Raw genomic sequence first — 26,802 nt, forward strand, 5'->3', positions numbered from 1 at the left:
TTCTCTGTTGTGTTTCTTCTCTCAGGCAGCCGGAGGTTTGTGAGTGAGAGTGAAATGACCCACTGCCAGGTGGGGAGTACATCGGCTTTCACTTGTTGTCTGCATTGTCTCGGAATGGATTAGAAGGGCTGAGTGTGCTTGAGTGCAAGAATGTGTGGTTAGGTATTCCCGAGTCGCCCTGAACAAGGCCTGCCTGTTCCCTCTCCTCTGATGTTTATGTCTTCCCAGTGTTTACAGATGTCCCAGCCCATTCTCAGAGTTATCAGGCCGGACCTTCTAATCATCTCATCTTTCCCTGAACTTCCCTGAGCAGAGACTGAATGTTTCAGAACAGCGAGTGTCAACTTCTGAGGAGCTTCCTTTCTGAACCAGTGGACAGACCCTTGAAATAGGTCCCCTGGCTTGCATTCTGGAAGGTGACTTCTTCACAGCTGTCAATTTTAAGATTTGTTTGGGAGTGATTGAGAAGGGCAGAGGGTAGCAATGGCCCTAAGGGTGGAGCTGGCTTCTGCGTCTTCAGATGCAGAATAAGCTTATGCCTCTCGTTATGTACTGATCAGCATTTGCATGACCTCTGGAGAAGCACTAAAGGAATAATTGATTGATTGATTGGTTGAGGGGTCCAAGAGGGCTGCAATACTTGTGGGGTATATAATACTTATGGGATGATTTTATAAAGAGGATTCCCAGATGGCACAGTGGTAAAGAATCTGCCTGCCAATAGAGGAGATGCAAGAGACTCAGGTTTGACCCTTGGGTCAGGAAGATCCCCTGGAGGGAGGCATGGCAACCCACTCCAGTATTCTTGCCTGGAGAATCCCGTGGACAGAGGAGCCTGGCGGGCTACAGTCCATGGGGTCCCAAAGAGTCAGACATGACTGAGCAGCTGAGTTTGAGTTAACAAAAGTGCCCATTACTGAGCTGGGCATGTAGTAAAAACTCAGAGAGCAGTTAGCTATTATTATTCATGTTACTGTCTGTCAGTGGTGGGTGAGTTACAGATTTGGCTTTAGGTGTTCTGGTTCGGAGGCAAAGAGGGAAAAATATGAAGGTATGAGGTCCAGGGTGCGCTCTAGCGGAGAAAAATTTTTGGTTCAGAAGAAGCAGTGCTGTGTCAAAAGGGTAAGCGTGGGTTTTTACACATTTGCTTTAGAATGCAGCACGTTTATGGCAGTCTACAAATGGACTGGCTGGAAAATCTTCACACCATAAAAATAAATGTACTTTCCCCTAAAAGCAAATGATTAGAGGCAACAATCTCTGTCTAGAGTTCAGCAAGACAGGCTTGATTGTCAGAGCCCTTGACCAGAGCCTCAGCTCTCCTCTTGCCTGGCTGAGTGAACTTGGGAAAATTCATGAATGTCTCCTGGTCTATAAAGTGGCAAAGGGACTTCTCTGGTGTTCCAGTGATTAAGAATCTGTCTTCCAATGTGGGGGACATGGGTTAGATCCCTGGTCGAGGAACTGAGATGCCACAGGGCAACTAAAGCCCATGCATCGCAGCCCATGCGCCACAGCTAAGACCCAACACAGCTAAATAAATAAATACATATTTAAAAAAAATAAAATGGGCTTAATAGCAGCACCTACTTCACAGGGATGAAGAGATTAGGCAAGTGAAGTCCTTATTCTACTGCCTGGCGCATGCTTCTCAGTGAATATTTGCTTTGACTATTATTAGTATAAAGAGGATTTTAGGAGAGATTTTCTCTCTGTTGGAAGACAAATTCTCTGTGTTTTCTTTGCAAATGGTTAGTACTATGATTATAAACCTTTCCTGCCTCTTTCTTAGAGAAGCACTTGGACTTGCAGAGATCATCATAAAGTAATAAGCAAGCAAGCAAACAAAGAAAAAAGTAATAAACCCTGCGTTTAGCCTTTTCTCAAATTCCACTGCTAGCCCCCTAGTTTTTCCAAGTTAGCTCGCGTCATCATTTGTATGGTTTTATTCTCCGTGGAACTCCGTGCAGCCTCTATGGAAGCGGGCTGCAAACATCTCAGAACAGCCTTCAAGGACGTCCAGAAATCTGTCGACAGCCCCCAGACTACGGGTTCCCACCTCTCCTCGGCTGGCTCCTCTCCACATCCCTGCAGTCTCAGGATCCCCGACGGTGTGAAGTCAGGCCCATCATTTGCTCTGTCCCCAGGGAAGCTTTCTCCACCTCTGTTCACATCTCGCCTTCCATCTGATTTACGGCTTTAGAATGTTGGCCTGGAGGATCTTATAATTTAAAGTCTCTGTCAGAGGTTGTTACATGAACGCGGGGCCAGTAAAAAGCTGTTTTCTTTTGGTTTTGCTCATCTGTCACTTTTTTTTTTGTGGCATGAAATACGAGGTAGGAAAATAAAGTTACCCACTTGGGGCTGGGAGAGCTATTGAAACACTCTTGTGTAATCCTTTGGAAGGTGCCAGGCTCCATCCTAGCCAGGGGCCCGATTCAAAATTCTGGGTCTTCAGGCCAGGTCTCCCCAAAGGCCCCCTCTGTCCAGCAGTTTCTGTCTCTTCCCTAAGCTGGCTCTAGGGGCAGTTCTGGTGGTAGTTATAACTGGGTTTAGAATCATAAGTCTATTGTCTGTCAACTGTTCTAAACTCCTGTTCATCTAGCCAAGGAGATTCTGTTCAATTTTGCTATGTTTGCATTATGAAAACAGTAATTCCTTTTTTTTTCATTTTCCATATCAGAATTATATTTTAATAGCAAATATGCTATATATATATACCATCCAATATTTTTATGCCCTTAAGGAAATATTCCCTCACTCTGCAATGAGAATTTTTCAGCATTTTTTTTAGGAGACCAGAAATCATTTCCCCATCATCTGACTTTCCTCTAAGACAGCATTGCATCTCTGCACACCTACAGTCTGCTTCAACATCTGTCTGGTTCATATGTGTATCATTAACAGAGCCATTATTTCAAAGGCTTTGGCTCCATCAGAGTTTAGCTTCTGTTATTTTCATCTGTTTGTTCAGTGAGCAGGATGAATCTCCACATTGCTGATGCCAAATTCCTGGCTCTCCGAGTGGTACTTTTGTAACACACTGTGAAAAAGTCACGGGATACCCAAGGTGATTCCTGTCACATTCTTCACGAGGAAAGTTGTGGATTACTGTTCATGAGAGAAAGTGATGATAAAGTAAATGAATAAAAAGAGAAATAAGTAGATCAAAAACAGTGGTACAAGTTTATGATATGGTCCCTTTTATTGTTTTTTTAAAAAAACAACCTCGTGTGTGCATATGTATTTGCATATGTGTACATGCAAAAGATCCAGGGTAGGTAGAACTTAACTTTGGTGGGATTAGTGATTCTTCAAATATTTCTTTATAATGAGAAAAGAAACCCAATGCTATTTATTTTTAATAACTAAAAAAAAGAACCCAAAGCCCCACATAGTATCAACAAAAAAACAAGAAGAGGAAGTTGGGCAGGTTGACTGGTTAGGGGCCGTGGGGTACTAAAGGCCCCGGGGCACAGGGCACCTTGGGGTGCCTCAAGCTGGGCTTGACTCTGGGAAAACTAGGTTTGGCTGTTCAGACACACTGGCATGGTTTCTGAGGCCGCTGAGTACAGACACCTTCCTGTGGGAAGGTGTGTTGTGTAATGGAAGCAGTGTTGTGTAATCAACTCAGCTCCATTCAGCCTAATTTGTCCGCCTCTGATGGAGCCCTGGAAGGAGTGGGTTTGGGCCTTGTTTCTGCTTCTCTTGGGTGCCAGGCATCAGAGCATCTTCCCACCCTGAGGACGGTGACTGTGGCCCTGTCCTACGGGGTCTGGGTTTGGGAGAGTGTCCACACACAAAGGCATTCCTGCCTCAGCTGTCAGCTTGCAGGGCTGGAGCTAGGAGACATGAGCAGGGACTGTTCTGAAAACAGGAGATTCCACTCCCAGGCCAACTGCAGCTCTGATGAGGAGTAGCCCTGCCTCCCAGCGTGAATGCTACTGCAGCCTGGCCATGCAAGGGCCAGAGTGAGGTGCTCTGAGCCTCCAGCTCCTCACTCAGGGCTGGCGTGGGGACCCCGCACCCCTTGGTGATTCACCAGTCAGCCATCGTCAGTTCCTGGGGGCCAGGCCGGGTCCTGACAGGGAAAGCATAGGATTGGGAAGTCACCACGGGCTGTGTCTTTTCTTGCAGAGAAAGTTCACTCGTGTGACCAGGAGAGACAGAGCGCCCTGGAAGAGGCCCGGCAGAACCCCCGCGAGGGCATTGTGATCCCTGAGTGTGCTCCTGGGGGACTCTATAAACCAGTGCAGTGCCACCAGTCCACTGGCTACTGCTGGTGTGTGCTGGTGGACACTGGGCGTCCGCTGCCGGGGACCTCCACACGGTAAGCCCCTGGAGCCTGTCCTGCCCTTCAGATGGACCCTGGGGCAGGAGAACCAGCTTCCTGTTAGGCTGGCGCCTCGCATCTCCTGGATTTATTGTCCTGGCCAGGTGGGAATTGAGACACTCGGGGAGCAGCATCTCTGCTCATGGGCAGAAGAGGTACTGGTGGAAAGACCTGGATCTTGGATTCTGGTCACAGGGCTGGCCTTTTCTAGCTGGGTGGCCTTGGGGAAAGGAGGTAATCTCTGTGAACCTCAGTTCACTCAGGCAGGTTATTGCCCTGCATGAGTCACTAGGTTCTATGGGTCAAAAAGATCCTGTGTGCAGACATAAGGGGCACCACTCTACTTGAGTAGCTGAGACCATGTGGCAACATGCCTGAACGTGTCTCTGTGGGGACGCTGATGCTGGGATTGCCCTGTAGCTAATGGACAGTGTGGGAGATGTTTTTCCACCAGCTCTGGGTGCTCTAGGCTTAGAGACCACACAGATCATTGCTTGTGGAAGGGCTGAAGTCGGCTCAGGTTCCAGCCCCTCCTTACCCCCTGCCTGTCTCTCTTCTCAGCTACGTGATGCCCAGTTGTGAGAGTGATGCCAGGGCTAAGAGTGCGGAGGTGGAGGACCCCTTCAAGGACAGGGAGCTGCCAGGTAGGAGACAACACTGCCTCTTGCTGACATCCTCACCCCTTCCTGTCCCGCCGCCCCCTCATCGTGCAGAAGCAGCGCCCACCTCTGGGTCTGTTTCCTCATCTGTAAGCTGGGGTGGGGACAGACAGTGGGCAGGGGCATGGCAGGAGCCACAGGATCAGCATCCAGTCTGGTGTGTGTCCCTAATTAGTCCCGAAGCCTTAAACACATGGTTTCTCCTCCTTGCTCTTCCCTTTTTCATCTTAAAATGTAGTCCTTGGCTTAAAGGGCTTCCCAGATGGCCCTCATAGTAAAGAACATTAAGGAACGTGGGTTCAGTCCCATGGATCAGGAAGATCCCCTGGAGGAGGCCATGGCAACACACTCTAGTATTCTTGCCTGAAGAATCCCGCAGACAGAAGAGCCTGGCTATGGTTCATAGGGTTGCAAAGAGTAGGACACAACTGAAGTGACTTAGCACGCACATGTGTTGGCTTAAAATCCTACCCTCAAAAAATGCTCCAGTTTTTTCTCTAACCTAGGGTGATTGGGTGGAGAAGGAAATGGCAACCCACTCCAGTATTCTTGCCTGGAGAATCCCAGGGACAGAGGAGCTTGGGATTCTGTCTATGGGGTTGCACAGAGTCGGACATGACTGATGTGACTTAGCAGCAGCAGCAGCAGCAGCAGGGTGATTGGGACAGTGATCTGGGGACTGTGGACCCTTTTCTCCAGGGCTGCAAAGAGAAGCTAACTCTCAGAACAGGCTTTCCTGCAGGGTGTGGTAGTGTTCGTTGCCAACTCTGTAGAGTGCCTTTGCAATGACCCTTGGTGGCCCAGAACTGTCCCTGGAGTATGGCACAAGAGGCATAGGCAGGGGCCAGGGCCTCTGAAGGGCTGCTGGGCTGGGTTTCCCTTATCTACCGGGTCCTCTGCCCGTGAGTTACAATATGATTACTAAATAGTGATGTCTCGAAACACTGTAGTTTTAATCAGGTCAGTGCTGATGGGAGCTCCCACTGTTCCCATCAAGACTCCAAAGGAGAACTGAAAACAGAGGCTCTTGAAAGTCCGGGGGTTCCCAAGTGAGGTTTGTAGAAATCACTCTGTCATGAGAACAGAGTCGTAGAGACCAGGATCCCTCTGTCTAGCCATCCCTTCAACAAATGTGAACTGAGATTTCACTGTGTGCCAGGCGCTGGGTATGTCTAGTAATCAAAATGGAAGTGAAGCTTATGTAGTGTGGGAGACAGAGTACACAAATAAATGAATACAAACAGATGAAGATGGTGACAGGTACTCTAAAGGGAAAGAGTGAGGTGCTGGGAGAAGGACAGGAAGAAATCCGTGGCTTCACTGAGAAAGTGGCATTTAACCAGAGACCCGGGGGAACTGCAGAGAGAGGAGAATGAAATGATTGCTGCAGAGAGGAGAATTGTAGGTAGTGCTGAGGGACTGTTTGGGGCTGGCAGTCATGAATTTACAGGAAAACCATCTCTCCAGTGGTGTGGTGGTGTTTACACCAGCAACATGCAGCTCTGGGGGTGTGGATTTGGAGAAGGCATATCTGTGCAAAGGTTCATCCATGCTTGGGGTTTTGCTGGAGTCCCACCATGAGGAATAAACAAAGGATTTGAGAGTACTTCTAAGGGAGGGTTGATCATTATAATCTAAGCTGGCTGAGGAGAGATGTAAAAAAAGGAAGAGGTTCTTGGATAGGTAAACTGGTAGGTCCGTTGAGTCAACTTTGACCTTGGATTTCTTGCATTCCTAATGCCCTTTTACCACCTGGTCTTCACCTCTGGAGTAGCCTGGTCTCACTGTACCACTTGAGTTTCCCAGCAGACTATGGACTTTATGAGGAGAGGAGCGCTGTCTAGTATATTTCTAACATATACCATAGTGCCTGAGTTGATACTCAGCAAAAATTTGTGGAATGGAAGAACGCCGAAAGCTTTATTGTCCACGTGGTCTGATGGTCCCTTGTGGGCTGTGGGGAGAGGAACTCTGGAGGTTTATGAGAATCATCTGGGGCTTCCCTGGCTCAGCTGGTAAAGAATCCGCCTGTAATGCTGGAGACCGAATCATTTGAGCTGTGGACAATTCCCAAAGTGGATTTGGCTGGATGAGAAGGACTTGGAGAGGTTGAAGAAACAGTGGTAGTGGAGGAAGCTGGTTTACTTGATCATTTACCTGGCACGTGCCTTCAGATCTCACTTTGTCTTTCAGGCTGTCCAGAAGGGAAGAAACTGGAATTTATCACCAGCCTACTGGACGCCCTCACCACTGACATGGTGCAGGCCATTAACTCAGCAGCGCCCACTGGAGGTGGGAGGTGAGAGTGCGAGCAGGACGCAGGCCCAGTGGGACCTCAGGGCCCCTGATCTTTTAGATGCTGCAGGATGCTGAGAGAGTGGGGAGGGCTTGGGTAGCGCAAGGGCTGGAAGTTGATCCTTTTCCTGAAACCATGTAGCTGTGACTTTGTCCAACATTCTGCCAAAAATCTCACCACCCCTCTCCCCTTTCCAGTCCTTGGGAGTTGCTTTTCTCTAGCTTGTAGTTACCTGATTACAGGTAAGTCCAGGAGTGTCTGGGACTTCCTAGGTGGTGATAGTGGTAAAGAATCTGCCTGCCAATGCAGGAGACATAAGAGACATGGGTTCGATCAATCCATCAGGAAGATTCTCTGGAGAAGAGAATGGCAACCCACTCCAGTAGTCTTGCCTGGAAAATTCCGTGGACAGAGGAGCCTGGCAGGCTACACTCCATGGGGTTCCAAAGAGTCGGACATGACTGGAGCCACTTAGCATGCCATGCACCAGGAGTGTCTGGAGACTTCCAGCACTTTAGTCTCAGCAGTGTATGCCTTAGGGTGAGTCCAGAACGGCAGGAAGTGGGGTGGGCATGTGATAGGGACAGCAAGGAGGAAGTCTGGAGCACTTGGTGGTTTTGTCTTCTGAGGAGGCAGGAGCCACATGCCTGAGAATCCCAAGGGGCTCCGAGTGTTGGGATTGGACACTACCATAGCCAGACCCTACCTAAATCAGGAGCTGATATGCTGACCAAGGCAGTCTTGACACAGGGCCGAAATCCCCCTGCTCCTTAACAACCAGCATCACCAGTGCTCACTGATTTGGGCCCATTGGGTCGGTTGGAGCATGCATGCTCAGACCTATTGAACATGCACAGCACAGCAAGCCCTGGGCTAGGGATTGGGAATCCAGGAATGTGAGGCATGTCCTTATCTTCAAAGAAGGCACCTAGTGAGAAGGAAATGGCACCCACTCCAGTGCTCTTGCCTGGAGAATCCCAGGGACTGGGGAGCCTGGTGGGCTGCCGTCTGTGGGGTCGCACAGAGTCGGACACGACTGAGGCGACTTAGCAGCAGTGAGAATATTAGGCTGTGGACAGATGCAAACTCTGTGGTAAGTGCTAGAATAGAGGTAAAAGAACAGAGAAGGGTTTGCTCATTCAGTCTGGAGGAATCAGAGAAGGCTTCCAGGAGGAGGTGATACCTGAACTGGATTTTGAAGGACAGGTAGGACTTAGCTAGTAAAAGAAGGAAAGCCATTCTAGGAGGAAAAGAAAGAACATTGTGACCCCAGGCAAGTGCATGGCCATAGTTCTGTATGGCTGGGCTGGGGTGGATGGAAGAGGAGAGGAGAGGATGGAGAAGATGACAGAGGTGGCAGATGACGCAGAGAAGGAGGTGGGGACCAAGTCCCAAAGGGCCCATGTGATGTGCTTCCCATTATGAAGCCAGAGGGTGAGGCTCGGCAGAGCTGGGTGGTGTTCAGGTCCCTGTAGCAACAGGAGCTATCATGTGCTTGGCAGGAGTGGGCAGCCTGACTCTGAGCTTGTGGGGTTCACCAAGGAGGGAGGGCTGATTCCTCCGCACCTGCTCAGAGGCAGAACTGTCAACAGGCAAGGAGTGCCACCATGAGACCGGCCCAGGCCCCAGGCCGGCGGAAGGCTGACTGCCTCAGCGGCGATCAGCGCGACCACAGGGCATGTATCTAGGGTGGGAACCAGGACTCCCAGCACAGCTGTCAGCACTTCTGTGTCCCAAGGCAGACGAGGGCAGTGGCCCCCCAGTTTTTTTTTCTTTAAGCGTGCAACTGTTTTCATTATATTCACAAAGTAGTACAGTTACCACTAGCCAAAATTCCACAACATTTTCATCAACCCCAAAAAAAACTCTGTACCCATTAACAGTCACTCCTCAGTGGCCCTCCCCCAGACTACTACTACTGCTGCTAATTAACTTTTGTCTCTATGGATTTGCCTACTCTGGACATTTTATATAGATGGGCTCATACAGTGAGTGGCCTTTGGTAAAAACCATTATGTCCCATCATGATGAGTGCAGAGACTGCCTCGTGGATTGCCACTCTAGGAAACCCCCTGTCTGGGGTTGCTTGCCCTCAGCTACTCTGTGGTCCTGTGAGCTCTGAGGCTGGTTTGTTTTGCTCACCCTGTGAATGGGGCCAGGCCTCCCCAGCAGCAGGAGGAGCAGGGCAGATGGAGACAGTGTCTGACAGGTCGGCAGATGGGAACTGCCCAGAGGTAGTGCTCAGCCACTGGAGGTCTAAGACAGAGAGAGCTGTGTCCTCATCTCCAGGAAGAGGGACGGGAAATTATGAACAGGTGTATTCAGGATTATGGAGAAGGCAATGGTATCCCACTCCAGTACTCTTGCCTGGAAAATCCCATGGACGGAGGAGCCTCGTAGGCTGAAGTCCATGGGATCGCTACAAGTCGGACACGACTGAGCGACTTCACTTTCACTTTTCACTTTCATGCATTGGAGGAGGAAATGGCAACCCACTCCAGAATTCTTGCCCGGAGAATCCCAGGGATGGGGGAGCCTGGTGGGCTGCCATCTATGGGGTCGCACAGAGTCGGACACGACTGAAGCGACTTAGCAGTAGCAGCAGCAGCATTCAGGATTGTATACCTTTTTGCTTTTCATGATTGGAATGTGAAAACATACCTGTTGTTTCATGCAAAAATGAGTATGAGCTATTTATGTTTTTTTAGAAGAGAGAGACTAAAGAAACAAGGAGGGGACATGGCCCTAAAAATCCAAAATCTGGATCCTCTCTACTCACAGCTCTTCTGGGCTGCTGGCTCTGACCCACCCCTCAGGGAGCCTGCCTTGTGCTTGTACTTGGGTCCTAAGGAGATAGCACTTCACCTTCCATCCCGTTTGCTTCTGCAGGAGGCCAGCCCTTGAGCCTTGCCTGGCCTCAGATCCAGGCAGGCTTCAGTGACGGGGAAAGCAGAGCCCAGCTGGGTCCTGGGCCAGGGGGTCAAAAGCGCAGGCAGGCCTGCTGCCAGACCAAGTTCAGATGGACGCTCTGCCCTCAAATTGCAGGGGAGGACATTTTTACAGAAAATAAAAACTAAGACGTTTATAAATGCTTTTAATCCTAGTATGTCCTTAGGGAAGTGATTTTCTTTTTCTTTCCAAAAAACTCTCTTTTAGGTATAATGAGAGTTGGAAGAAAAAAAAAATTTTTTTTAATATTCTTTCCTAAACATGTTTTTCATTTTAAGCTCATATGAACTTGACCGTGTTTGGTTCTGATGAGAATGAAAGGTTTGAACTGCATTTGGTAATTGTGTTACCTGGAGGCTATACTTGTAATCAAAAGACAGACAAGATGAATCGAGAAGTAGTTTAGAGATCAAGGGAGTCGGGGTGGGCCTGGGGGGGAAAAGGAGAGAGGAGTGGTTACACAGGGGGGTAGTTGGTCAGGGTTACTGGTTTTACTGCATTTAAATCCCTCTCAGATCTCTCTATTATATTGGGTTGGCAAAAAAATTCATTCGGGTTTTTCCATAATTTGTTACGGAAAAACCTGAGTGAACTTTGATGTCTACCCAATGTTTAGGAAAATCAAGCCCTAACTCTGACCGTGAATTGGCTCTGAAGGATGGTCTTGATGGCACTCACCCTCCTTTCGTATGCCACTACCTCCCATCATTACATGCCAGCTGCCGCTGGTCCTTCTCAGGTGCTCAAACAGGCCAAGCTCTCACCACCCCAGGGCCTCCATGCCAGCTGCTTCCTCAGGCTGGAATGTGAGTCCCTTATCTTCCCGTGACTTGCCCCATTTAAATAGCACCTTCTCAGCGGCCATCCGAACGAAAGGAACAGCCCTGTCACCTTCTATCATGACACCTCTTTCTAATTTTCAGCCTAGTGCTTATCACTACCTGATGTCTTGCTGGTTTGTTTATTTATATCTGCCTCACCCCACCCAATGAAAATGGAAGTTCGGTGAGAAAAGGGAACATTTTTCACCTTCCCTGCTTATTCCTGGAACTCAGAAAAGTGCCTGGCATACAGTAGGTGCTCCGTAAACATTTGTTAAATGAATAAATAGCCAGAAGGATGGGTGGGTAGATGGATGGATCTCTGTCAGGCACAGAGAGGGATGTCTCAGTGAGGCCTCTTTTCCTTGGCACACGTCTGAGGGTCCAGCAGCTACTTCAAGACTAACTATGAGGCCAAACCCAGCCCTGAAGCTCACTGCCACCAGAGCTTTACGGTGCCCTGGCTGGGCCCACTGGACTTGGGCGCTGTGTGGACAGCCCCTGGTCAGCGCTTTTCTAGGACAGAAGAGCAAAGGCAGAGGAGCAGGACCAGTGAAGAGAATGAGGGGATCCAGGCTGCCTGGGTTTAGGCCTTGGCTCTGAATTCAGGCAGAGTTGGGACTGCAAGCATGAGGTCAAGGAAGCCACAGCTGATCCCTCCTGCATCCTCTCAGGGTCTGGCAAGTAAAGCTGGACACCAGCTGGGGCCAGTGGGAAACAGTCTTATTTAGTGACGTTGGGAAGAAGGGACGGGGGGACGTTTGGGTTGAGTAGAAGAGAGGGTGTCTTTGTCCCAAACTACCACCTGTCAGGCTTGGAGATTTTAGCTTTGCACAAACTCTTACATCTCACACCCAGTGTAAGCTCTGTGCTGGGTTCTGGGGACATACAGGGATGCAGACTTGGTTCCTGGGCTGGAGAAGCTCCTGGGAGAAGAGCTGTGTAGTCAGGTGAGTGCCCTGTAAAGCCAGTGTGATAACAGAGGCAGATGAAGTCGTGCAGGCAGGGACTCGGGAGGAAGGCACGTGAGAGAAGGCTTTCCATAGGAGGTAATGTTTAAGCCACATCTTCACTTACGAATGAGACAACGTCCTGACCTAGATGGACCAGGAGTAAGAACTTCCCAGCAGAGGGACCCTTGGGATAGTGAGGTATGAACAAGGTAGGGTCTGTGGGCTTCCCTGGTGGCTCAGATGGTAAAGAATCTGCCTGCAATGCAGGAGACCCAGGTTCGATCCCTGGGTCAGGAAGATCCCCTGCAGAAGGGAATGGCAACCCACTCCAGTATTCTTACCTGGAAAATCCCACGGACAGAGGAACCTGGTGGGTTACAGTCCATAGAGTCACAAAGACTTGGACGCAAGTGAGCAACTAACACACACACACACACACACACACACACATAGGGTCTGTGGAAGGAATCATGAGCAGAGTTTTAGGCTTGGGAGGCAGGTTGTAGGAGATGAGGCTGTAGAGTTGGGCAGAGCCCAGACCCTGGTGGACCTTGTGATCCATGCCAGAGAGGCTGCAGGGAGTCATGGAGTTAGATAGGCATTCCTATGGGAGCTGGACGGGAGGGGTGTTGGATGGGGCAGGAAGGTTACAGCATCATCTGAGTGAAAGGTGATGAGAGCGTGGATTACAGATGTGGGGGGTAGGATCATCTACTGAAGTTCAAGTAATGAAATCAATAGGATTTGAAGACTCATCGTATGTAGGGAGTGGAAGAGAGAGATGTCTACTTCCTTTTCTGGCATCTAGCTTGATTTGTGGGGGAAGCACTGTGGCCCAAATTTAAAAATAGGCCAAGTGAAAGGGGTACCCATGGAAACATCTGTGGCCAGAGCCTGAGAGGGAGCAAATTGCATTGCATGTGTGTCTGACTCTTGGCGACCCCATGGACTGTGTAGCCTCCCAGGCTCCTCTGTCCATAGGATCCTCCAGGCAGGAATACTGGAGTGGGTTGCCATGCCCTCCTCCAGGGGATCTTCCCAACCCAGGGATCGAACTCACATCTGATGCAACACCTGCATTGCAGGTGGATTCTTTACCCCTGAGCCACAGGTGAAGCCCACACGTATCACTAGATGATAGCTTTTCTCAGTGAAGGGTTGATGGATCATTGAACTATGCTTTTGGTCCTTCCTCCGGCAAGAAGCAGAGCCCTCCTCCCCCTACCCCATAGATCAGCCTTCCTAGAAAAAGCCAACATCGAGAGGAGGTGGGCTGAGCTGCATGAGCCTCCCAGCCCCTCACGTGGTCCTGAAAGGAGAGGCCCTTTGTCTTGAGGCTTCCTCCTTCCTGCCCAGTGTGGTTACTTGTTGATGGTCTTGCAAGGAAGAGGCTGAGAATGTGGCTGACTTGGCATTTCCCAGCCCCACCCGCCCGCACAGCTGGTGGGGCCTGGACCCGATTCCAGATGGGGCTCCGTTGGTCTGCTTGGCTTGGCTCGTGCCTCCAGGCCATCCCACCTCACCTTGTTTAAAACTGCTTGGGACAGCAGAATCGGGCCCAAGATCTCGGCCAGCACCGGTTTCCCTGTGGTAAATGGGGCTGGCTCTCCAGCTGTGCATTGCAGCCAAGGCCTGGCCCGGCTGAGGCTGCAGAAGCGACGCAGTGAGGGCTGCAGGGGAAGGGCGGCACCTGCCGCTTCTCAGTGTGGGAGAAGACTCGGTGGGGCCAGTCCAGGGAGGGACCTGGCTCTAGTGGTTTTCCTTCTCCCAGGAGGTGGGAGGCATGAGGACGGCTACCAAAAAAGCCCAGAGGCAGGGCTGACACCAACATTTTACTGGCTCTTCATGCCATACCGGAGAAAACTTGGATCCTCTGCACACCCAAGGAGCCCTTTTAATAGAAGTGGACTTTTACCTGTAGGGAGGCCCATAGCAAGGACCTGGGTGTCACTGTTAGGTGACCTAAGGAGCCATTATTGGCTCTAATGTTGGGTCCTCAGCCCTTGCCCGATGAGTAGCTTTGATGACCCCAGCGGGGTTTCTGTGTGCACGTGTACAGGAGAGTTTGGAGTCCATGTCAGTGTAACCCTGGAACTGGGAGTGCAAGTAGCCTGTGTTTTTAAAGGATTCTGCTAGAAAGCTGCAAGAGCTGGAGGGATCAGTGGGGTGTGGCTTTGAGGTCAGTGGTAAATAGTGGGGAGCCTAGCTGTGATGGGAAGGACTCCAGCAAAGACTGTTGAGAGATGCCTGGGGCCTCTGGAGGAGGCCATCTTGCCCCACCCCCACGCTCCCCTGGGAAAATCCCAGCCTCTTCTCTGTTAACGGAGGTGCCCATCTTTCACACATGCCCACTGCCAGTTTGGCTAAATCAGGACTCCTGATAAGTCTCACTCTTAACTAGTTCTTGTATGAAGTATGGTAGTTTGGGGACTTAAAGCTGCTGTGAAGCCAGAAACCTCACTTTCAGAGCTTTGAGCCAGATGCCTTTGGTAGTTTTCTTTCTTTCTTTCTTTTTTTTTTTTTTCGTTATGCTTTGCTGGAAACATGAAAACTACTCCCAGGCTCCTTCCAAGTGCTGTTTTTTTTGTCTCATCCCATCTTCTCCCAGAAGGTGCATACTTATTCTTCTAGGGCCATGTCTGGAGTCTCTTTCCCTCTAGACGAGGGTTCTTAAGTTGAATGACGTTTGGAGCATCTATTAAACCCCTAAAATCCGCGGCGTTCTGGGTGCACGTGCATTTTAGAGAGAGGGACTGTGGCTTTGTTTGTGTTCTCTAAGGGTCCATGATCTCCCCCAGGCTAAGAAATTCTTGCCTTAAATGTACTTGGAGCTCGGCCTAGACAAAAGGTTGGATTCCAAAGCAGGACCCTAGCGCTGCCCAGCTATACGTGTAGAGCTGGGCCCTGTTGTCCGGGGGAGGATGCAGCATGGGTTCTGGAAGTCAGAGGAGTTCAGAAGCAGAGAGCCTCGCACGGGCTGGGGAGAAGGGAGGGAAGAGGCAGCCTGTGGGTTGCAGCAGAGCTCTGGGAGCCAGAGGCAGGCATGGAGGGCCCCCGGAGCACCTCTCCTGGGCAAGTGTCCTCAGTGGAGGCTGGGGGTGGGACATGCAGGGGTGTAGCTGTCCGAAGTTGTGGCTGCTCCAGGCTGGGAGGTCCTGCTGGGAGTGAGGAGGGCAGAAACTTGGCTCTCCAAACCAGGGAGATGGAGAAGGGAGGGGAAAAGAAGTAAGGAGCCAAGTGACAGTCACTCTCTGGCCTGAGACGAAACTCTTAGAGGTTGTCGCCTGGGGAGAAGAGCCGCTTCTTGCTGCAGACTAGCCCAAAGGAAGGTGCAGGGACCCCCAGTCACAGAGTCGCCGAGAACCGGGCAGGCAGGCGGGAGCCCAGGAACACGTGCTGGAGGCAGCGAGCCTCTCCTGGCAGGGCGTCTGGGTGGGATGACCTCATCCCTTCCGTCTCAGCAACTGAGGCTTTATTATTCCAGCTTCTAGGTAGACATGACGCTATGCTGAGCCTAAAGGTTAAAGGAAGAGCTGCCTTTGCCAGGGGCGCTCATGGCCCCCCAAGGGAGGGGCTGAGGGGGAAAACCCTGACTCCCTCCCCTGGACGCCTTAGAAAGCTTGGAGGGGAATAACTGGAGCGCCTCCCCTAGGGCCTGTCCTGGCTCTCCTCCCTGGCCTGGGTCCTCCCTCATTTGGGGAAAGTTGGAGGCAGACAGGGTGCTCTGCAAGGGAGCTGACCACTCTCCTTCCTGCTCCAGGAGCATCCTGATAGAGACGTTTCTGGGGCCCTCCTGGTATATGCCCCGCAGGCTCGAGAGTGAATATTGGAGTGAAAATAAAGGAAGCTCAAAACCACCAAAATGCCATGCACTGGCAGAGACAACAGTCTGAGCCCTGCCTGTTTGCAAGCCGTTCCAAGCCTGGTTTCTATGACGAACCTAGCAGATTCCCCAAGAGCTAGAAGCAGACAGTCCCTCACACCTTCCTCAGGTACTCCCTGCTCCAGACATGTCAGGATGAGGTCCTGCTGGCTGATCTACTTACTGTGCTGTCTTGGACCTGGCCCAGGGTGCCCAGTGGGGCCTGCCCAAGACCATAATACACTTAATTAGGAATGGGCATTCAGCAGGGACGCCTGGCTTTTTTTGGTAATGAAACTTCTTTTTCCCTAAATGGTGAGGTCACTTGGGGGATGGCGGGGGAGGGAGTTTGCCGGCTCATTCATAGAGGAGGGGTCAGGGTTGTCCCTTCCCTCCTGGAAACCTCGGCAAATTCCAGAGAAGAACCCCAAGGCATTGGCAAGTGCCTTGAATATTTTTCTTGCTAGGTACAGCTTCAGAGTGTGCTGGCAGGTCCTGAATCCCTGCTGTAGGACCCCTGGTGTAGTCTGTCTGGTTCCCTGCAGACGATGGGCCAACCTCAGCCTCAGTCCCCCAACTGAGGGAAGGTTACCCAGGGCTTTAAACACAAGGTTGGCACTCCGTGCCAACCCTGGCAGCAGGAGCCATGGGACTCGTGTGGCTCCGTTCTCCTGGCCAGTCACCCGCTCTAGAACAGACTCATCATTGGCTTTTAAAGTTTTCAGTATAACCTAGCACCCTGAATCCTTTTGGGGAAAAATTTGAGGCATGAGTAAGTAAAATGAATGGGTAGACCTTGTGTATGTTACACGTGTGGCCGTTGCTCTTGTCATGTTACAATCAGGGACGTGTTAGATGCAGTCACCACCATGTATCTCGACCCCCAGAAAGCTTTCTTGGTTACTCTAGGTTACTCTGCTTCTTAGCAGAATTCCCCAGGTGTTGGAGTTAACATGTGGTTTCCTGGGTCTGCCCTCTCTTAAGACCTCTGTATGGAGAGACTCACCGTTAGTAGATCAGGACTCACCAGCGATAGAACCTCTCTTTGTGTCCGTCTCAATTGCCTCCTTCTCTCAATTCCTACCGCACTTGGTATCCAACAGCGATGGCCCACGGGAACTTCACACTTCACGTTGACTTGTTGCTGCCTGGTTTCACTCTTTTTGACTCTGTCTTGCCAAGACAACAGTTTGAAGCCAGGGGCTGCTCCTGCTGTTTTGGAAGCCCTCCTGGGACCCAGCCTGGACGCTGATTACGTGGTACAGGCTCCAAGCTCCCTTCATAGTCACACTCATTTGGGTGTCAAGTTCATGTGTGATGGCAGTTTGTGCGTCAGCCACACTAGGCTAGGAGAAGAACAGTTTGGATCCCTGTGGTTTTCTCAGGTGGATGAAATCCAGTCCATATGTCCTGAGCATCCCTCTTGCACAAGAACATCCCTAGCTATGGTGCAGGGTGTGGCGGGTTCACCTAGTTGGGGATCCCCCAGAAATGAACTGTCTGGGCTGGAGGCTCAAGTTGGAAAGGGTGACATGATTCTGCTGCAGGCTGAGCAGGGCAGGGAGGGTTTGGGCTTGGAGGAGCCATTTCTACCTGGCTGCCGGCAACCCTTGGCTACTTAGCATGTGGGAGAGGCTTGTGGTGGGGCTGGTGGTTCCTGCAGGATCCTGAGCGGGGCTGGGGGGTGGGTGTCTGCCCGTGGCCCAGGTTCTCGGAGCCAGACCCCAGCCACACCCTGGAGGAGCGCGTGGTGCACTGGTATTTCAGCCAGCTGGACAGCAACAGCAGCAGCGACATCAACAAGCGCGAGATGAAGCCCTTCAAGCGCTACGTAAAGAAGAAAGCCAAGCCCAAGAAATGTGCCCGGCGTTTCACTGACTACTGTGACCTGAACAAGGACAAGGTCATCTCACTGCCCGAGCTGAAGGGCTGCCTGGGTGTTAGCAAAGAAGGTGAGTGATCGCCTGTGCTCCTGGCCCTGCAGGACTTGCCCCTCCTGGAGGGAGGGGACCAAGGGAACCCCACACCCCGACCCTGCAATAGATGAGATTCCCAGGTATGTGTTTATTTGACTACTTACTGGGAGTGCACCGTACTTTGCACTAGACACCTGACACAGTGGAGGAATGGAAGGGTAAGTTTCCTATCCTTCCACAGTCTATTGAAGAGGCAGATGCTAAAGCATTTACATACACTGTGGTGAGCGCCATGAGGGTGTATTGGGATACACCAGGCTGCAGTGACAAGTAGGACCACACATGTAATGGCTCAACACAGTGGAAATTAGTTCCTCTTGCCCATATAGGAATTCACCATGATTCCAGGTCTTAGGGCGTGTGTGTGTGTGTGTGTGTGTGTGTGTGTGTGTGTAGGGGGATAGTGGAGATTGCTCCAGGTGCAGTCACTCTGAGAGCCAGGCTGAGAATGACTCTGCCAACTTCATTCTCTGACATCCAAGGTCACCCTGTGGGTCTTCTCCCTCCCCAATCAGTCGGATGGCTTAAACCCTGGAGCAGTGCCCATGGGGCAGGGTTGATGGACCAGTCCTGGAAGTGACATACATCACCTCTCCTATTTCACTGGCCGGATCTCCATCACTAGACCAACACCCCACAGTGAGGAGGGCTTGGGGCCCAGGAAGAGGAGGAGAGCGTGGATTCTGGTGGATGCCTGGTGGTCTCTGTCACGGTGCAGCAAGTGCAGAGTATTGTGGGAATATACCTAAGGCACCTACATCCGCTCAGGGTCCATCAGGCTTGGAAATCTTCAGGAAGGAAGTGATGTCTTAGCCAGAGGTCAGCCAAACTAGGCCCAGTCTAGTCCACGGCCTGTTTCTGTACAGCCTGTGAGCGAAGAGTGGCTTTTCTATTTTTCAGTTCAGTTCAGTCACTCAGTCATGTCTGACTCTTTGTGACCCCGTGGACTGCAGCACGCCAGGCCTTCCTGCCCATCACCAACTCCCAGAGTTCACTCAAACTCATGTTCATTGATGCCATCCAACCAGCTCATCCTCTGTCGTCCCCTTCTCCTCCCGCCTTCACTCTTTCCCAGCATCAGGGTCTTTTCCAATGAGTCAGTTCTTCACATCAGGGGGCCAAAGTATTGGAGTTTCAGCTTCAGCGTCAGTCCTTCCAATGAATACTCAGGACTGATCTCCTTTAGGATTGACTGGTTGGATCTCCTTGCAGTCCAAAGAATTCTCAAGAGTCTTCTCCAATACCACAGTTCAAAAGCATCAGTTCTTCTGCACTCAGCTTTGTTTATAGTCCAACTCCCACATCCATACTTGACTACTGGAAAAACCATAGCTTTGACTAGATGGGCCTTTGCTGGCAAAGTAACGTCTCTGCTTTTTAATATGCTGTCTAGGTTGGTCATAACTTTCCTTCCAAGGAGCAAACGTCCTTTCTATTTTTAAAAGGATGTAATTTTCAAAAAAGAAGACTATACAACCAAGATTGTTGTATATTGTCCGTGGTCCACAAAACTAAAATGATTGCATCTAGTTCTTCACAGAAAACCTTGCTGCCCTTGCTCTGGACAAATCCTTGACCAGTGAGTAAGAGGAAGCTGAGCTGAAAGGTCATGGAAGGGAGGAGTGTTCTGAACTGAGGCAAGTGAAGGGTGAGGCTGTGGAAGTGGGGAAGGAGAGTATTAGAGGAGCTGAAGGATGTCAGGGTGACTGGGATGCATGTTTAGGGGTGGAAGGAGAGGGGAGGCAGCAGGAGGTAAGGTGAGAGAGTTTAAACTATATAAGGGTGATGGGAAGCTGTTGAAGGGATTCAGTCAGAGAAACGATATCAGTTTTGATTAAAAAAAAAAATTCTTCTAGTGCAGCGTGGGAAATGGATCGGGGGATGAGTGAGGGCAGAGACCCAAGAGGAGGCCAGAGCACTGACCAGCAGGAGATGAGGGAGGCCTGAGTTAGGGAAAACCCGGCGGGGTTGCAGAGTACTGGGGGAGGTGACTAGGTAGGACTTCAGGGCTTGGTGATCAAGTGCAGAGAGGGATGAAGGCTGGCGTGGGCAACTGGAGAGCGGGCCACTCACTGAGATGGGCAGCATGGGAGGAAGAGCAGAGCAGGTCTAGGGGGTGGGGAAGATAACAGACATGACTTGGACCTGTCAAGTTGGTTGCACCCCAAAAATTAGAGAGTCGCAGTGCAGGTGACGGGTCTGGGCTGATGATGCCGATTTGGGTAATTCTGACTTGTTTGGTGCCGAGAACTGCCTTGAAGGGAACATAAGGGCTTTTCCTTGTTCTAACCCTTGGTTGACAGGGTAAACCCAAAAGGTAGCTGAGGAGGTGGCTGAGGTACCCAGTCTTGGGATCTGGCCCTGGTTCTGGCAGGTGTGACCCTGGGTGAGTGATGCTCATCCCCAATCCGTTTCCCACACTGCCCCAGAAGAATTTTTTTTTTTTTTTTTACACCAAAACTGATGCTATTGTTTCTCGGACTAAATCCCTTCAACAACTTCCCATCACACTTATATAGTTTAAACTCTCTCACCTCCTGCTGCCTCCCCTCTGCTTCCATCTGTAAACATGTATCTCAGTCACCCTGATGTCCGTCAGCTCCTCTAGGCAGTCCTGTCTGATGAGGACGCCTCTCTGTGACCCCATGACTCTCAGTCCCCAGGACATGGTGCAGCATCATGGCTCAAACCCTGCTTCAGCCACAGGCCAGCTTTCACCCAAGTACAAACTACTCAACCATCCCAGATTTCCGTTTCTTCATCTGTGAGATGGAAATAAGCATAGTATCCACCTCACAGGGCCACTGTGCCGACGCACTGAGACAGGAAGTCAAAGCAGTTGTCGAAGTGGTTGAAGCATTGAGGGACCTCCGTGAAAGCCCCATAGATAATACTGTTCTTCTTCATGAGACCGCTGCAGCTGTCAGAAGCACTGATCGCACTGCATGCAGTCCACGCTCCTGATTCTCCCCTGCCATCAGGGTGTGCCTTCTCAATTCCTAACCTCAGGCACAGTGCATTAGATCCTGGTCAAATGACGAAGGGCTGGGAGAGGGATGTCCTGTGTGGTCACGTTACGCTTTGGCATACTTAGAATCTATGCCCATTTCTCAGAGCACAAGCTGGGGCCCAGTGTTGGAAAGAGAATACCCAGTGTTTGCATTGACCCCCAGGCCCACCTGGAGCACTTCTGAGCTCAGTAGGTTCGGAATCACAGAGCTCCACCAGCCCGCTGCCCTTGGTCCGCTTCCCGTGCTGGTAGTTAAGGTCCGCACGGCACACAGTAGCTAGGGGAAGGCTGAGTGTGCTTAGCACCTCAGGTCCACGCAGCTCACAGAGGCCTTCGGTCTGCCCTCTGAAGCTTTGTCAGGTACCAGGTGCGCAGGACCCAAAGGAAGCAGGCAGCCCTGGCACTTCCCAGCTCTGTAATCTTTAGCAAGCTACCCAAAGTCTCTGAGGCTCAATTTCCTCATCTGCAAAGTGGATATGATAGCGTCTGCCTCACAGTTTTGGTGTGGAGATTTAACAAGCTGGTGCCTGGTTTACGGTGAATGCACAGAAGAAATTAGAAATAGTCGAGGAACACAAGAGGCACCAGTGGTAAAGAACTCTTCTGCCAACGCAAGAGACATAAAAGACCCAGGTTTGATCACTGAGTTAGGAAGATCCCCTGGAAGAGGAAATGGCAAGCCACTCCAGTATTTTTGCCTGGAGAATCCCATGGACAGAGGAGCCTGGTGGGTTATAGTCCATAGGGTTGCAGAGTCGGACACGACTTAAGCAACACAGAGCGACACAGCCCTGGGCTGCCAGCAGCTTTGCTGGGTCTCTGTGCTCTGGGAGCAGCAGAAAAGCCACCTGGGTAGATTGTATGCGGGGACTGAAGCAGACATTGGTCATCTGGTGTCGTGCGGTGCCCTCTGGTGGGCTGAGAGGGGCTTGCACACCTAGTGGGGGGCAAAAGTCAGGTGGGGCAGGACATAGAGTTTGGGGGTGAATGTAGCTTTGGGTCCGAGGGACTGAATTTTGGGAAATGCCCCATGAATCCAGGCATTTTCACCCACCAGACTCCTCACTGGGGAGCTGACTTCCCAGCATAGTGCTCTCAGGGCTGGGTCTCTTTCTTAACTGGTCCTTCCCAGTTTATGAAGCGCAGTTATCAGGATTATTTTTCAGTGAGACTGGAGACAAGTCCTTCCATTGAAAAAACCCACCAGCTCTCCCATTGACTTGCCGAGGATGGTGCCTAACCCTGAACAGAAAAACCCTCTCAAATGATGGAATGGATATATGTATTTGGAGTCCTCACAAAAGTGTTTTAGTCGCTCAGTTGTGTCTGACTCTCTGTGACCCCAGGGACTGTAGCCCACCAGGTTCCTCCATCTGTGGGATTTTCCAGGCAAGAATACTGGAGTGGATTGCCATTTCCTTCTCCAGGGGATCTTCCAGCCTCAGGGATTGAACTCGGATTTCCTGCATTGCAGGCAGAGTCTTTACCATCTGAGCCACCAGGGAAGCCCAGAGTTCTCTTAAACCCAGCTCTGATTTCTTGCTTATTCCTCCCCTTCTCAGTAGGACGCCTCGTCTAAGGAGCAGAAAACCAAAGGGCAGGTGGAGAGACCAGGGAGGCAGGATGGATCATCAGACAGCTAACCTTCGACGTTGCCACGGCCCAGCCACATCCCATGTAACATAAGTGGTGCCCATCGTGTTTGCACTTTTAATAACTCTTATTTGTGTGTTTTCTTTTTCGGCTTCATTTTTAAACACCAGTATCTAATATTGCAGTGGGAAAAGGAAAGGGAAGAAAGACTATTCTCTTTTATTGTTAAGTTTTTGGATCTGCTACTGACAACTTTTAGGGTTTGGAGGGCGGGGAGCTTTCTGGGACTGAGAAGAAAGAGATTTATATACTGTATATAAATATATATGTAAATTGTATAGTTCTTTTGTACAGGTGTTGGCATTGCTATCTGTTTATTCTCCTCCCTCTCCCTGCTCTGAGCTGTGAGAGCTCCGGACACACAGCCCCACTCTCTAGAACCCAGGACTCTATCCCTGGCCAGCCTGAATTCCACTGTGATCACAGTGCAGACTCCATGGGTATCTTTTCTGGTGGGAGGAAGGGACCACCTTCTGCCGTGGCTGTCAGAGCGGCAAGTCACTTGGCGGTTGACCTTCTCAAGGGAGGGAGTGGACATTGCAGGACAATGGGAGTGGCCCCTGGAGGGAGGCCTGTAGCCCTCACAAGTCCCATCCTCCAACGCCCATGTGGTCAGGCCATCCAGACCCCCAGGTGGCCCAGACTCAGTGGGTGCAGTGTTGTTGGCGCCCGCTGAACAAATTGCCCTAAGGATTTGCGTTAGGGTCCCTTGAAACATTTCCAGCTACGTTTAGCCTCTACTCCACGTAAAGCAGGAGAGGGGAGGCAGAGAAGAAAAAGACACCCCGCGGGACCTTTTATTTAGTAGTTAAATGTAATATCTGAGCAGTGGAGGTAGAAGCACAGAAGGCCTGTCCTGGTGAGTCCAGTGCCCACCCAAGGCTTCTCACCTGTCACACACCCATGAATGAGGCTTCCTGAGACAGCGCCCAGTGCCAAGGTCAGACTAGGCAGCTACTTCTGCAGTCCTCTTTCTCCCCTCCTGTTCTCCAGCTCAGCGTAAGCCTGTGGGAAGAGTTGTGTCCATCACCTTGTTGGTCATTCAACCTTTTCTATTTTTTTCTTTTTAAACTCAGTACCGAGGTTCTTCCTGTTTTCCTAAACGCTCTTATGGGCTTCCAGGCTTGAGGCCAGTTCCAGGGCCAAATTCATGTTGGGCCTGTTACTTCTGCATCCCTTGGAAGTGAGGACGGAATGGCCCAGCCATGGGGAAATCCAGGCCTAGCTTCCCACAGGCGTTTTACTGTGATTCCAACGTGGACCGCCCAGCCTTCTGGTCATACCCCAGCTTCCTCTTGCCCGGGGTGGCAGGGGTGGGGGCATGCCCATCCGACAGTCATCCAACAAAGGGTGCCGGGTGACACCGAGCCCTCCTTTCCGTGAGCAGCCAGAGCGGCAGGGAGGGAGGGTGGGCAGTTTTCCAGGACCGGCGCCTTTGTGGATTACTTTTGGAAATCTGGCCGCATCTCTGTGCATCTCCTACCCCATCCCATCCTCTGACTGGAGAAGGTTCTTGCTGTCCTAATGAAAGTCCCAGAGGTTGTGTCAGGGTGACTGGAGACCCCATCCCAACATGGTAGGATGGAACGAGAGCCCTGGCCCATCAGTCTGGACCAGAAAGCCCCGTGTGCTGGCTGGGTGGACTTTCTGGGAGACCTCCGCCTCCTTCCCTGCCCTGAAGGAAGCACCTCCGTGAAGAAAGTTGGAATCTCCCTGGGACGTCTTCTCTCTCACACACGTGTGGAGGCTGAGTTGTGTGGTTTTCCTTTGTGAGGAGGGAGGGAGACCGTTTGTAGCTTGTTTTATAAAAAATAAAAAATGCGTAAACCTTGGTGGCGGTTGCCTCTTTCTTTGGGTGGCTTCCTTTGATGGAAAGCGTTCATTTCCTTAACGGTTTAGTTGTTTACTGTGGCCGAGGTGCCCTCCTCTCTGATCTTAGGAAGTCTGAGGGGCTAGACCAGAAAGGGAGCCAGAGGTGGCCGTGAGGTGGTGCCACGCTTGCAGTGAAGACCTGGACCCCCTGGGCCCTTGCCTACAGTGCCGGTACCTTGTCTGTAACGCTTCCTCTGACCTGCCCCTGTGCAGCCAGCCCCACAAGCCATCACTTGAAAGCAGGGGATGTTGCTGGCGGTGCTTGGCGGGCAGGGCTGGGGGAGCCCGTTCCATGGCTCGGGCTGATGGGACTGGGCATGTTGGCTGTAATCCTGAGCTCAAGACCCCAGGCCGGGAAGCGACTGTAAACAGGGAGCAGGCCCCAGTGGGGTTCATGCCGTCTGTGCCCTAGTTTTGTGGGGCACGTATTCAGGTCAAGGCTGCTGGTCTGGCTCACGTTGCCAGAGGCCTTCAGCATGGACACTGCGGCAGAGATGAGGCTCCAGACTGTTTCTGGTGCTACAGACATCTTTCCCCTTTGCCTCCCTCTCTGCACAAGTAGCTGTGTCCATAAGTGGCTTCCTCTCCTGCCTCTGAGAACTTCCTTCTGCCACCTCCATTTCCTTACCCTTTGCAGGTAAACAGAATACAATGCCCTTGAAAATGACCCTGCCCCCAGCCCTTTCTTTAGCTAAGTGTTCCTGGGGAAGGATCTCAGCCTTCAGATGGGGTCCGGCTGGTTTCCCTCCTCCAGGGCTAACAGTGAGCTGCTGTGTCCACGGGCCCTGAACTAATACTCACACTAGCCCAGTGCCACAGGCGTCATTATCCCCATCTCACAGGTGTGGTCACAGGCTCGGAACCTCAGTGACTTGCTGGGTTGCACCAGGCTAGGAAAGGCAGAGCCGGGCATCACCTTCAGATCTTCCCCTCCATGCCCGGAGCTCTGCCCACTGCGGGCTGCCTTCGTTCAGGCACTAGAACATCAGCCTTCTCCTTCCTTCACTCTGCGTGGCTGTATTCAGCTGTGAGTGCATTTTTTTTTTCTCTCTCTCTGCATAGTTTAGTCTTTTTTAAAAACCACTAATTTGCAGATGCCTATCATGGGCTTCAGGGATTGGGAAGAGAAATAAGGGAAGTGTTTGCTCATCCAGGACCTCACTGGGAGACTTGGGGTTGACCCCGCAGCCCTGTTTAGGCTTCCTCTGCTTTCTCCAAAGATGAGAGGGCCATTCCTAGTGGCAGTCAAGGAAAAGGGAACTGTAGACCCATCCTGTTAATTCCTTCACCCAAAGGCTTCTGAGTCATGCTTGGCCTTTGTGGGGAGGGGAAGACTGGGGACATTGTCAGTTGGATGTCAAGAGATGCCTGCTGCTGGGGTCCCTCAGATACTATAAGAGGGGTCTCCAGGCTGGTACTCATCCCTGGTTTCCCCAGGGGTCTGAGAATCTGGCAGCACCAGACTCCTGGTAGGAATAAAAACCCAGAGGGAGCCAGTCTGCTCATCTGACCATTTATTCCCAGGTTTCTGAATGACCCACAAGGCCATTAGGTGTGCCCATCAAGGACACTGAAGAGCTTCTTGGAAACCTGATCTTCTGGTCTGCGGCATTTGACCTTTGTTCCCCTCCCCGTTTTACAGGGGTGACAGGCAAAACTTGATCTTTTTCATGCAGTGATACCAAACCAAGCCCTCATTCTTGTGGCCTGGATCACTATGTCCCTTTGTGTGACTTTCATGAATTAAACAAGGAAGGGGCATGACTTTGACTATATGCCCATCAGGTGTGTGACGCGGGTATCTCATCATTTCTTGTCAAATCTGACCCCCCCTTATACTCTTCTGTGCCAGCACCTTATCAGGGCAGCCTCATCCTTCCCACTGTGTGCACTGTTCCCCTTCTTCCCGTAGCTGCTCTCTGAAGGTCCTGTTGCCTGGGGTCTTCCTAACCAAAGTTTTGATTGTAGCCAATGGTCTGCCATCCTGTATGTGACACACGCACTAACCCTAGTCATCCACACGCTTGGCGGTGGAGGGCCACTGACTGCTTGGAATTGGTGTCTTCACTGGATTATGGGCACGTTGGTGAATTACTCATAAGACTCAGGAGAGGCCAGGATAAGATGCAGTGACACACATCCTGCTCCCTACCCACTTAAGTCACAAAGGTATTCGTCTCCCTCCTGGCATATATCCATCACTCGTCAGCAAGGGGTGCTTCTTGTCATCAGGGACCCAGGTTGAGGGAGGCGCCATTCTCCTTGATTGTGAAGGCAAAAAAAAAAAGAGAGAGTGAGAGAGAACATGCTACATTGTACCCTGGTTCTTAAAGCTTCCCATCTCAGTGACTACAACAAATCACATGGTCCCATCTAGCTCAAGGGCAGCTGGCAAGTGCCCAGAAGCAGCATTAGTAC

General features: G+C 51.1%; 1 protein-coding gene across 6 annotated transcripts in view; it reads left to right on the forward strand.

Annotated features, from left to right (window-relative positions):
- The window catches only part of SMOC1 (SPARC related modular calcium binding 1), a 146,119-nt gene extending 121,775 nt beyond the window's left edge, over positions 1–24,344 (forward strand). For 3 of the 6 annotated variants that reach the window (XM_005211949.5, XM_005211951.5, XM_059890292.1), the window contains exons 8-12: positions 4,138–4,330; positions 4,895–4,977; positions 7,186–7,291; positions 17,581–17,825; positions 22,422–24,344. In XM_005211949.5, the coding sequence (XP_005212006.1) occupies positions 4,138–4,330; positions 4,895–4,977; positions 7,186–7,291; positions 17,581–17,825; positions 22,422–22,438 (644 nt within the window). In that variant the 3' untranslated portion in view covers positions 22,439–24,344. 6 annotated transcript variants of the gene reach the window in all.
- Positions 24,345–26,802: the final 2,458 nt, after the last annotated feature.

Source organism: Bos taurus, chromosome 10 (assembly GCF_002263795.3).
Source record: "Bos taurus isolate L1 Dominette 01449 registration number 42190680 breed Hereford chromosome 10, ARS-UCD2.0, whole genome shotgun sequence".
NCBI lineage: Eukaryota > Metazoa > Chordata > Mammalia > Artiodactyla > Bovidae > Bos > Bos taurus.